We start from the raw sequence: 13,355 nt of genomic DNA on the forward strand, positions 1-13,355 counted from the left end.
AGTGCTCAACATCACTCTGCATCAGGGAAATCCAAATCAAAACCTCAATGAGATACCACCTCACACCAGTAAGAATGGGTACAATTAACAAGTCAGGAAATGATAGATGTTGGCGAGGAGGCAGAGGGAGGGGAACCCTCCTACACTGTTGGTGGGAATGCAAACTGGTACAGCCACTCTGGAAAACAGCATGGAGGTTCCTCAAAAAGTTGAAAATAGAGCTACCCATGACCCAGCAATTGCACTACTGGGTATTTACCCCAGAGATACAAATGTAGTAAACCCAAGAGGCACCTGCACCCCAATGTTTATAGGACCAATGTCCATAATAGCCAACTATGGAAAAAGCCCAGATGTCCACTGATGGATGAATGGATAAAGCAGATGTGGCATATATATACAATGGAATATTATGCAGCCATCAAGAAAGTGAAATTGTGCCATTTGCAATGATGTGGATGGAACTAAAGGGTATTATGCTAAGCTAAATAAGTCAATCAGAGAAAGACAATTATCATATGATCTCACTGATACGTGGAGTTTGAAGAGGATCATAGGGGAAGAGAGGAAATAATGAAACAAGACAAAACCAGAGAGGGAGACTCTCTGGTTTGACCATAAGAGACTCTTAATCTCAGGAAACAAACTGAGGGTTGCTGGAGTGGTGGGGGGTAGGAGGGATGGGGTGGCTGGGTGATGGACATTGGGGAGGGTATGTGTTGTGGTGAGTGCTGTGTATTGTGTAAGACTGATGAATCACAGACCTGTACCCCTGAAACAAATAACACATTATATGTTAATAATAAAAAAATGCAAAAAAAAGAGAAAACTTGCTGTGAAGGCACCCATAAACATTATAAACCTATCTACTCTTTAACCCAGCAATTCTACTTTTGGGAATTCATCCCACATATATACTGCACATGCACAAAATAATATAAGTACAAGACTATTCAATGCAATGGTTTGTGATACTAAAAGACTAGAAACATCCCAAGTATGAATTTATTTACCAGGATACTGATAAATAGCACAATGGAATACCAAGCAGCTGTTTTAAAAAAAAAAAAAAACCTCTCATGTATTAATATGGAAAGATTTTTAAAGGATACATTGTGGAGTCAAGAACTCAAGATAGAGTACAGTATATCTTTTTTGCAAGAAATGTGGAAAAAATGTGTGTCCATACTTGCCCCTATCTGTATATAAAGAAATGCTGAAAGGATACTTAAGAAACTAATAAAATGGGGCGCCTGGGTGGCTCAGTCGTTGGGTGTCTGCCTTCGGCTCAGGTCGTGATCCCAGGGTCCTGGGATCGAGCCCCGCATCGGGCTCCCTGCTCTGCAGGAAGCCTGCTTCTCCCTCTCCCTCTCCCACTCCCCCTCCCACTCCCCCTGCTTGTGTTCCCTCTCTCGCTGTGTCTCTCTCTGTCAAATAAATAAATAAAATCTTAAAATAAAATAAAAAATGTTGGAAAACATAGCTTATAAAAAAAAAACTAATAAAATGTATGGGGGCAGGAGGAAACAGGGGTAGAAGAAGAATAAGTCAGGAATTGGAATAAGACAATATATACCTATTATACACCCTTTTGATTTTTGAACCATGTAAATGTGTTAGTTATCACAAAATAAAGAAAAATTACTAAGATCATGGTAGATGGAAGACCTAAAAGTACTCAAATGAAAAGGCATCAGAAATATTACTAATTGGGAAAAGCAAGTTGCAGAACAGTATACTTTCTATAAAATGATCCCTGTTATGCAAAAACATACACACATACCTACATATACAAAAAGTGCCTGGAAGTATACATAATCAGATATTAACAGTAGTGACCTCTTGGGGGTGAGTCTGGAGGCAAGAGTAGGTGGGGGGAATCTGATGTTTTATTTTTTTTCTCTTTTTAAATTCAAGTATGGTTTATGTACAGTGAGCAGCAAGGATCTTGAGTTCAATGAGTTTGGACAAATGTATACACCCATAATCCACACCTCTATCAAAATATGGAAAATTTCTATCCCCTTAGGGGGAGAAGAAGTTCTACCATCATTAACACTGTTGGTTTCAACTTAAAATGCTTAATTACCATTAATTTATTCAGGAAATATTCATTTAGAGCTTACCAAAGTTAAGCACTGTTACAGGCCTTAAAAATATAGCATAGAAAAAAATAAATCCTTGCCATGAAGGAGCTTATATTCTTGTTAGGGAGAGAAAGAGACAACAGTGAGGAAGAAGCAAATATATGTCAGATGAAAGTCACAGAAAAAAAATTATTATCTTTTAAACATGGTTACTAAGGACTGTAAAGGATGCCTAAGGTACGTGCGGGTATATCTTCCAAGTGTATTAGTAATATTAAAATCCAACAATTTTATTCTTATTGCTATGCATCCTTATCCCAAACATTCCTTATCTGAAATTTTGCTGTTTGTAAGCCAACAATAGATGGTGGAAAAAATACTAGGCTTAAAAATTAGCATGAAAAATATACAACCAAGAAAATTAAGCAACAACAAATTAAAACAGCCTGGTAAATTATAATCCAAACACAATTCCAGAGGCAGAAAGAACTAGGCACCAGAACTAGTCTGAAAAGTAGGGTGAACATGAATTAAATACTGAGGTTCTCTGGGTAACAGATATCTCTAATAATGAAAAAGTGATCAGGAAGAAAAATAAAGCACAGGGGTAGCACTATGATGAGCCCCAGAACATACCAGTATAGAGCTGTCAGGAAGCTTATCATGCTCAGCCTGGTAAGGATCTACCCCCCTGAATGGATTATCACAATGGAAGGAATCAGAGTAAAAGAATGGTTACCATATGTCCAACCACAGTCTTAGTATCTGCACTTGGATATTTCACAGAATCTCAAATAACTTCACAATTTTTAATTTCTCTGTGATCTACCCTTCACTAGTCTTCCACAACTCATGAATGGTATCTTTGTCCATCCAGTTCCTTAATTCACAAATCTGGAAATGATTCTTAATCCTCCCCCTCTTTCATCCACTGTATTTATTCAGTCAACAATATTTAATTGTGAATCTACCAGTGGCCAGGCAATGATTTTTCCAGACACTGAATAATATAATAAAGAAAATAGTCCCTGACCTTAAAGAGTTTACATTCCACCATTCCACTACTGTCTTGTTGTATCTATTTCCTAAATATATTTCCAATCCATCCATTTGTTTCTACATCCACTACCTTCCCTTTAATCCAATCCAGCACAACTTTTTTTTTTTTTTAAGGTTTTATTTATTTATTTGACAGAAAGAGAGAGAGATGGTGAGAGCAGGAACACAAGCAGGGGGAGTGGGAGAGGGAGAAGCAGGCTTCCCACCAAGCAGGGAGCCCGATGTGGGCTCCCAGGACCCTGGGATCATGACCTGAGCCGAAGGCAGATACTTAATGACTGAGCCACCCAGGCACCCCATCCAGCACCACTTCTTATCAGGAACACTGCCATAGTCTCCCATCTGTTCTCCCTACTTCCATTTATTACCCTCATAAATCAATTTGCCACACAGGAAACCGGAGACATCTTTTAAAAATTCAAAACATATTTTGTCACTGCCTTGTTTAAAACCATTCAAAAGCTCCTAAATATGAAAGTACTTAGAATAAAATCCAGAATCTTTAATATGGTTTACAGGACTCTGCCTTGTAATAGATGTACCTCATCTACTTATTTAACATTTTTAGCTTCCCTAGCCTTTTTCAATTGCTCACCTTTTTTAAAAAGACTTTCACACCCACTATTTGCTCCGCCAAATTCTCCTTTATTCTCCTTGTTACCTACCTAACTTCTACTCATCTTTCAGATCTCATGTTAAATTTATAACTTCCTGAAAGAACTTCTCCCTGACCCTCCCAGACGAGAGGAGGCCTCCCTATTATAAGCTCTCTTAGCATCCTTGTTTTTCTCTTTGGAGGTATTTATCAGACTTCTTAAAGACCACACCTTAGAAAGGGACCCATTAAGTCAGGAATCACATTTGCCTTGTTCACTGGTGCATACTTGGAACTTAGGACAGTGTTTTGCATGTAGCAGGCACTTAATAAATATTTGTTATATAAATGAATGAATGATCCAACCACTGCTAGACTTGGGGAAGACACTAGTGTTTACTTTGTTTTTGGATGGGCTCTTCCAACCTATATATTTCAGAGGATGGATGCCTGAACTTAACTGGAGGTGGCTAAGCTTATACTATACTCTCTTACATTATATTCTCAGATAGTATGAGACTAGAGTACATCACACTTCTTGTTTTTCAAAACCATATGAAGTATACAAAAATCAAGTTTTTCTGTAAGCCAGCAATCAGAAAATTAAATTAAAATACATTTTACAATAATATCCAAAACCATAAAATACGTAGGAATAATTTAATGGAAAATATACAAGACCTCTACACTAAAAACTCTGAAACATTGCTAAGAGAAGTTAAAGATCTAAATACATGGAAATATAATACCATTCCCATACGCTGTAAGTCTCAATATTGTTCAAATGACCTCTCTCCCAAAAGATTTATAGATTTGGTCAATCCCATTCAAACCCCTTGCAGGCTTTTTCTCTCTCTGGAAAGTGAGAAAATGAATTTTATTTGGAAAAAGATAGGATCATGAATAGTGAAAACAATGTTGAAAACAAGAAAAAGGATGGAGAATTTACCTACCTGACTTCAAGACTTACTATAAAGCTACAATAATCTAGACAGTGTGGTTGTGGCAAAAGGACAAAGACGTCATGGCACATGACAGGGAGTTTAGAAATAGACCTATTTGTATCAAATGATTTTCAACAAGGGTGCCAAATCAATTCAACAGGAAAACGAACATCCGTTCAACAAATGATATTGGAGAAAGTGGGCATCATATGGGGAAAAAGAACCTTGACTCCTACCTCATTAATTTGCTACCTCATATAACATGCAAAAATCAGCTTAAAACAAGGCAAATAGAAGAATCAATAGATGTCAAATAAGTGCCCTTTGCTCACCAGGAGTATTCAGGGCCTTCCTTAACACACTGTTAGAGAAAATACTACAAAAGATAAAGCCAATATATGCAAGTGACACATAGTTGTTGAGATGCTTGACTTTTCTTAGTTTCCAAGCATTAGCAAACTCTTTGGGTGAACAATGGAATCTGGGTTGAAGATGTCAAATTATCTAATTTCCTGAATTCCTTTTAGAGACGAACAGCCAGGTATCATTTACAATAAAATTAACATAGCTTAGACAAAAGAATCCACACCAATAAGGAATCCTACCGTGACTAACCAATCAGACACAATTTTATACATCTTACTAATATTCTTTACCTTGACTTATGAGTAATTTTCCTTTCACTTTTTACAGCTTCCTTATTACCCACTTTACCTATATGTACTTTCCAACAGTTAGAATTTCCTTTTCCATTTTATATTTATATAATTTTATATTATATATTTATATTTCCCTGTTATATTTTAGACTGCAATCTAACCACTGACAGTGTTACATAACAGGGAATTTTATATGCAAATGTTATTGTATAATTTTTCAAGGGTTTGTAAACTATAAGTTGAGTGAAATGCTATGCTAACATTATTTGGATCCACCTGATTACTAGGAACTGTCCCTATCCAGCATTCTGTGCTAACTAAAATTCATTTAAAGTACGAAAATTTGGCCACAAGGGAGTAAGAGATACTGCTGTTGGGTCCCAGGTCAGGATCTGAGGTGCAGACTTGGGCGATGGAGCTTCTGGGAGGGCTATTCTTGGCCATGTGGACCACCAGGAGGCCTGGTGGAAAACTGGCCTGTTGTTGATGTCACCAACGTGTAGGGTGGCATTTCTGCTGGAGGAGAGAAGTGACTTGTTTCTGTCTGTGGCCATGATGGTAACATTGGACCCTAGGGTTGGCTCCCAGTCCAGGGCCCCATCTGTTGCAAGCATATAGTAATTATCGGTAGAAGATTCAATTCAGAATCTATACCAGACATGTGACCTCCCTTCTTCTGCCGAATCTGGATCCTGTGTTTTAAACAGAGTCATTACTCTTTAAGGTGCAGAATCTTCAGGAATCGTTGTGGAAAAAGAAGTAAAAAATCAGCTCTGGTATTTTGTCATTATCATCCAGAATTTTGATCTCAACTACACTAGGCAATCAGTCCTCCCCTTCCACCATTCCTTGCTTCCAAAACCATGGAGCATGTTTTAATCTCATCATAGTCCAATGTACTTAAAGTTTTCATCTCACCATGATTGTGATCAAAATTAAACTGGTACTCTGGGCTGCAAAGACATATCTGATATCCACATGGCTATTCTCATATGGGTCAGTGGCCCTCATCCTCACCATGGAGGTGCCCAGAGTTATGTCTTCTAAAAGGCTGAGCCTGGATACCTTCTGGCTGAAATTGAGGAGGCGGGTATAACTGCATCAACTGCCAGGGTGGGGATCTGAGCAGTGCTGCTTCTGGACCGTCTTTGTCATCTAAGGTTATCAGGACTAAGCCATATGAGTTTTGCTTTTCCTAGTCCAGTGGCTTCTCTAACACAGGCTCAACATATTTGTTTCCACTGTTGGTCTGTTACTTCAAAGACAAAGTGTTGCTGCTAAGGTGGCAATTTTGTAAAGGAATTGCTTCCAACATCAGTATCTTCCGTAGGTTCTATTATAAATCTTGCCCCAAGCTGGGTCAGTTCAGATATTTGAGTCAGTAACACTCCTGATGGACTGGGGAGTATTATCATTGGCACCTTGCCCATCTATATTAAGGTGGAAAGCATTTAAAGGCTTTTCAACTACCCTTTCTAAATATTTGATACAAACTATGGTATATGGTCTTATATGTTCCAGGTCCATCCTGTTACAAGTTAAGTGTCTACTTTCTTCACTCAGACTGAACTATTCTTTTTCCACACTAATCCACAGCTTCTGAAAAATCAAGTCCTGGACACCTAGCCCCATATCTTTGGCAAGGTCCCGTAAGGAAAGTCACCCAGCAGGAACCTTTACAGATCTCCTTGTTAATCTCTATTTCCACATTGACTCACAGCAGTGCTCTGAGTCCCTGCCTTAATACTGCAGCCTGAAGTAATGAGAGCTCAATGTTCTGGAGAGTTGAGAACAAAGAGAAAGATGTTTCTCAGTGGAATTGACAGGCTGAAAGGTAGTAGTAGTATAGCCTTATTTATCCGATTAAATATTCCTGGGAATTCATATTCTCAGTGACTCCACCATACGAGGTCAAAGTGATGACTTCTTTTTATATTTTCTTGATACTTAAGATAATGTTTAGGCTGTCTCTTTAAAAAAATTTTTTTATATGGAAGCTTTATTTTTTCCAAAAAACAGTCTCAGGATGAATTACTGGCTGGATCTTCAGCTACAAATATACAGAAAGCCTCTAAGAAGTTACACAACATGAAAAGCGTATGTTTTAAGGCAACTATTTATTTTTGTATCCTTTGGGTAAATACCTAGTAGTGTCATTGCTGGACCATAGAGAAGTTCTATTTTTAACTTTTTGAGGACCCTCCATACTGTTTTCCAAGTGGCTGCACCAGTTTGCATTCCCACCAACAGTGTAGGAGGGTTCCCCTTTTCTCCACATCCTCACCACCATCCTGTTTCCTGTGTTAATTTTAGCCATTCTGCCAGGTGTGAGGTGGTATCTCATTGTGGTTTTGATTTGTATTTCCCTGATGATGAGTAATGTTGAGCATATTTTCATGTGCCTGTTAGCACATCTGGATGTCTTCTTTCCGGATGTCTGTTCATGTCTTCTGCCCATTTCTTAACTGGATTATTTGTTTTTGGAGGGTATTGAGCTTGATAAGTTCTTTATAGATTCTGGATATTAGCCCTTTATCTGATATGTCATTTGCAAATATCTTCTCTCATTACATTGGTTGCTTTTTAGTTTTGTAAATTGTTTCCTTCAGAAGCTTTTTATTTTGATGAGGTCCCAATAGTTCATTTTTGCTTTTATTTCCCTTGCCTCCTGCTATGTGTCTAGTAAGAAGTTGCTGCGGCTGAGGTTAAAGAGGTTGCTGCCTGTGTTCTCCTCTAGGATTTTGATGGTTTCCTGTCTTATATTTAGGTGTTTCATCCATTTTGAATTTATTTCTGTGAATGGAGTTAAGAAAGTGGTCCGGTTTCATTCTTCTGCATGTTGTCCAGTTTTCGAAACACCATTTATTGTGGAGACTCTCTTTTTTCCATTGGATATTCTATCCTGCTTTGTCGAAGATGAGTTGGCCATATAGTTGTGCGTCCATTTCTGGGTTTTCTATTCTGTTCCACTGATCTATGTAAGAGACCACTTTCTAATCACTGAACTGAAGCCTTTTACTGAATATTTAGAAGGGGTATAAATCATTGTGTGAAACATTTCAGAGACTTAAAGATGAACTAAGAAATTATATTTGTCATTAATGACATTATACATACATCTTTTTATGGCTTCTCTAAGAGAAACTGCAGAAGTACTGATTTCTTTTACACATAAATTATCTTGAGTCTATAGCTGATCTGATGACAATTTCTTCACATCTTCTTGAACCAGAACTCTTCCCATTTGGTATCAAGGAAACTCATCCTTTATCAAAGATTTTTTTCAATTACCTTTGCCATAGGCTATCTTTTCCTATTAGTATTTTAAGAATCCCAAACAGTACATTCTTTTATTGATAACTTTTCAGTAGATAAGGTTTCCTAAAAATGAACTCTTAAGTTTAACTCAGGAGAGTAAATCTGTCTCTTTCCTAATATATATACTCACTACTTTGATCAATATCCCTTCACACTGTTTGCTTTAAAATTTTTAAAAGTAGTTTTATTGAGGTATAGTTGATACACAAAGAACTACACATATTTAATGTGGATGTGTTTAATTTTTTGGACTTGGTATCTTGCATGAAGAAAAAGCAGATTTTTCACCAGAAAAATTCAATTCATGATCACAGCTATACTGTCACATGTAACTGAAAAAACTGATACAGCCCACTCATTTATCACTAGCCTTCTAATTCAGTTTAAAATGATCTCTGAGGGGACGCCTGGACGGCTCAGTCAGTTGAGCGTCTGCCTTCAGCTCAGGTCATGATCCCAGGAATTGAGTCCCACATCGGGCTCCTTGCTCAGCAGGGAGCCTGCTTCTCCCTCTGCCTTCTGCTCCCCCAGCTTGTGCTCTCTCTAACAAATAAAAAAAATTTAAATAAAATGATCTATGGGTTGCACAGTATCAACTAGTTGTACAGTCTCACCAAGGATCCTAGCCTATTTCTGCTTCAAACAGCCTAATATCTCTTCTAGAATGGATGTGGGGGAAGAATGTCTGTTGACAGGTTACATTTCAACTTTAGGTTCTATGAAATAGTGAAGCTGCAACTTTTAAATTATAGACGAACACTTCAACTTATTAGATTAAGTGAACGAAAACCCACCATTCTTAACACATAGGAAGATAAGCCAAATTCTTGACGTAACTTCATTACTGGAACCAGCACAAAAATAAACATCCAAATCCACTGCCTGGTTACTCTAAAAAAAATCAACAAATATCCTAATTATCAATCCCAAATTATCAACAAGTTATCCTAAAGCTAAAATTGACATCTTACATTAAATACATTATGTTAGGGGCGCCTGGGTGGCTCGGGGTCATGATCCTGGGGTCCTGAACTGAGACCCGCATCAGGCTCCCCACTCGGGGGGGGTCTGCTTCTCCCTCTCCCTCTGCTTGTGCACTTTCTCTCTCTCAAAGAAATAAATAAAAATCTTAAAAATAATACATTATGTTAGCTTAAACTCTCATGTGGCCAAAACCAAATAACTCTAGCTTTCAGGTTTTGATGATCCATTCTCCAGTTAAATCATCCTAGCAATCCTAAAGGAGTAAATAGGTCCTTTAAATAAGAAATTTCACAGGACACTTGTTTAGGTTTTACTATGGTTCAGAAAGAGAAAAACTGGGGCGCCTGGGTGGCTCAGTCCGTTAAGTGTCTGCCTTCGGCTTAGGTCATGATCCTGGAGTTCTAGCATCTCTAGCATCGAGCTCTGCAGCAGGTTCCCTACTCAGCGGGGAGTCTGCTTCTCCCTCTGCCCCTCACCCTGCTTGTGCTCTCTTTCTCTCAAATAAATACATAAAATCTTTTTTAAAAATTTCCCATGTCATTATAAACCATTTAAAAAAGAGAGAGAGAAAAATTAACACTCAAAAACTGTCCCATCCAAAACAATGGTTCCTCCATCTTTTATGACCCCAAACAGGGGCTTCTCAACCAATAATGTGTCTAGGGAGATCCTTTGCCCCTTCTGCCATGTGAGGACACAGCCAAAAGTCTGTGATCTATAAGAAAACCCTCACCTGACCATCCTGGTACCCTTATCTCAGAATTCCAGCCTTCAAAACAGTAAGCAATGCATTTCTGCTCTTTATAAATCATCCATCACCTAATGCCCCTAGGGGAAGGGGATCAACTGATAGAAGCCAGTTATAAAGTAAGTCATGGGGATGTAACATACAGCAAAGGGAATACAGTCAATAACACTGTAATGACTCTGTAGGGTAACAGTAACTAGACCTATCGAGGTGATCATTTCATAATATATAAAAATACTGAGGGGCGCCTGGGTGGCTCAGCTGGCTGAGTGCCCAACTCTTGATTTTGGCTCAGATCATGATCTTAGAGTCATGGGCTCTGCACTCAGCACAGAGTCTGCCCGCTAGAGATTGCCTCCCTCTCCTTCTCCTCCCCTGCTCATGCGCTCTCTAAAATAAATAAATATTTAAAAAAATACTGAATCGCTGTCATGCACATGAAACTAATATAATATTGTGCATCAATTATAATTCAATTTTTAAGTAAGTTTAAAAAAGAATGTACTTAAGCACTTAAGTTTTTTTAAAGATTACTTATTTATTTAAGAGACAGTGAGTGAAAGACAGAGCACATGAGCAGGGGCGGAGGGAGAGGGAGAAGCAGACTCCCCTACTGAGCAGGAAATGCGACGCAGGGCTCGATCCCAGGACCCCAGGACCATGACCTGAGCCAAAGGCAAACGCTTAACTGACTGAGCCACCCAGGCGTCCCTAAGCTTTTTAAATTAACTTTCATAAAAACTTTAGAATAGTTTTACTTCCACTCACAGGTCAACCCGTTAGACAACCAGGAGAACACACAAATCATTATTACTTTTCCCAACAGAATGTCAAGTGTGCCGACATTAAAAGCTTTTTATATCAACAATGTAAAAAAATGGCTACCATTAATTACCTATTATGAACTAGGTGGTTTATATGTTATCACTAGTCCTCACCACAATCTTTCAAATTATATATTATTGTCCCAATTTTGCTGAAGCTGATAGACATTAAATCAGTTGTCAAAGGTCACAAAATTAGTAGTTACCTTATTTCGAAGCTGCTACTTTTCTATGAAACTACGTCTGAGAAGCCAACAGCAGATAATCCCCAGAGCACATACATTTGTTCATTCACTCACTTAACAAAATAATGAAGCCTATTTAGCTCACCTGGAATCATTAGTTGAGATCACTGATTCTTGAGATTCAGCTGAAGGGTCATGATTGTTCATTGCCCTAACTTAATGATTTGTCTCTAAATCAGGTTAAGTGAACAGAAGTCAGCATAACTGAACTATAGCAGGTTTCCCAAATAATTTCTATTGTGTGTTATGTCTTTCATTTTGAATTGACCACCATGTGAGAACTGGCCTGTGATAAACATTTTGATAGCTTTTACAAAACAAGAGATCATACTGCCCATTAATCCCAGTGATATCACTTAGAAAGCTCTACTTATTAAGTTCCATTGGAACTTAATGTCAATACAAAATTTGCATTTTCAGGTAGACTCAAAAACTTCCTTTTTAAAAAAATCAGACAAATAGAACCATACTATGTTTCTGTTTTTTTTTGTATTAGTTGTCACAAAACATAAAGTGACATGTCAATTCATTAGCAGTAACTGCCTCATTTTCGGGCTATTTAATTATCTTTCTTTCTCAAATGATTTCTAATCTTTATAATTCTAGATATTAACTATTGGATTTTTGAAAGGAGATTGGTAACAAAGAGAAAATAACAAGGATGCTATGATTCCCTACCCCTTTACAGAATTCACCCAAAGATCTAAACTTCTTACAGGTTCCAGCAATGCTTTCCCAAGAATAATATGAGTTAGCATTCAATTTACGTTCAACATTATACAATAAGCATTAGGTTCTCAAAAAATACTTAGAATCTGAGCACTTTCCATAATTTTTTCTATGTGTGAAAGTTATGGAAACTTACGTAAGAAGAGAGACTACTGCAGATGCACCACATTACCAAAAAGGCATTCAAAACACAATTTGTTAACTGAGTGTTTCACAAAGTCATCATCAAGATCATCGGTATGGGTAAACTAAAGAAGTATCTCCCCTGGAAACACATACATACATTGAATTCCTAAAAAACTACAATGGGGATGAAAAATAAGCAATCTCTTCAGTTTTTCTTCATGACAACACTTACACTGTTTGCATATAATTTTTTAAGATTTTACTTTTAGGTAATCTCTACACCCAACATGGGGCTTGAACTTACAACCCCAGATCAAGAGTATGCTACTCTTACTCACTAAGCCAGTGGGGCACCTCTGTTTGCATATTTCAATGACAAAGTTTTAAGTATGTAGAAAATAAACTCGGTATATTTGTAAGTTCAAGAATTGTGTGAAACCATGAAATGACTTAGGACCTAAGAAAGTATAAATTTAAGCACCCCTAATGACCACAATTACTTCACTTTAAAAGAAACTAAATGCACTTTATTAATTTGTTAGCAACTTCATGTGTAGTTAGAAACCCCTCTACTCATAAAAGTTTATTTGAAATTGCATTTGTATTTTTCATAAATTAGAGTGAATCCCTCTATAAGAATTTGGGTTTTTAATGGATAAATTGGCATCAGATGTTCAACATAAAAATGTGCGGCCAAAGGTAAATAAAGGCCAATTAAAAGAAGGTACACCTGGTTAATTAAATTAGAAAAAATAGAGTATTTAAAAAGTACCAAAGTGGTTATAAATTTATATATATATATAAAATAGATAAACATTGTTATAAATAAGGCATGAGAGAAGACTTCCAAGTTGTCCTTGGTGTCTACCACACATATATAAATTTTTTGGTGTCTGCTTTCTAAATTCGAAATACACGCTACCCACACTAAGAGAGATATCTTGTTCAAAACCCAGAGAAGAATATTTGATATGTACTCACCTGAATTAATGCATGATTATCTTTAGAGAACGCTGAACTACCTGACAGCAAAAGAG

General features: G+C 37.4%; 1 protein-coding gene across 1 annotated transcript in view; it reads right to left on the minus strand.

Moving 5' to 3' along the window:
- Window positions 1-9,535, minus strand: part of LOC112808923 (protocadherin gamma-C4) — a 73,235-nt gene extending 63,700 nt beyond the window's left edge. The window contains exon 1 of the mRNA XM_025852188.2: window positions 9,457-9,535. Within this exon, the coding sequence (XP_025707973.1) occupies window positions 9,457-9,531 (75 nt within the window). The 5' untranslated portion in view covers window positions 9,532-9,535. The remainder of the gene's footprint in view (window positions 1-9,456) is intronic.
- Between the last annotated feature and the right edge of the window lie 3,820 nt (window positions 9,536-13,355).

Source organism: Callorhinus ursinus, unplaced genomic scaffold (assembly GCF_003265705.2).
Source record: "Callorhinus ursinus isolate GAN/ISIS: 27379988/994484 unplaced genomic scaffold, GSC_fseal_2.0 scaffold23, whole genome shotgun sequence".
NCBI classification, from domain to species: Eukaryota; Metazoa; Chordata; class Mammalia; order Carnivora; family Otariidae; genus Callorhinus; species Callorhinus ursinus.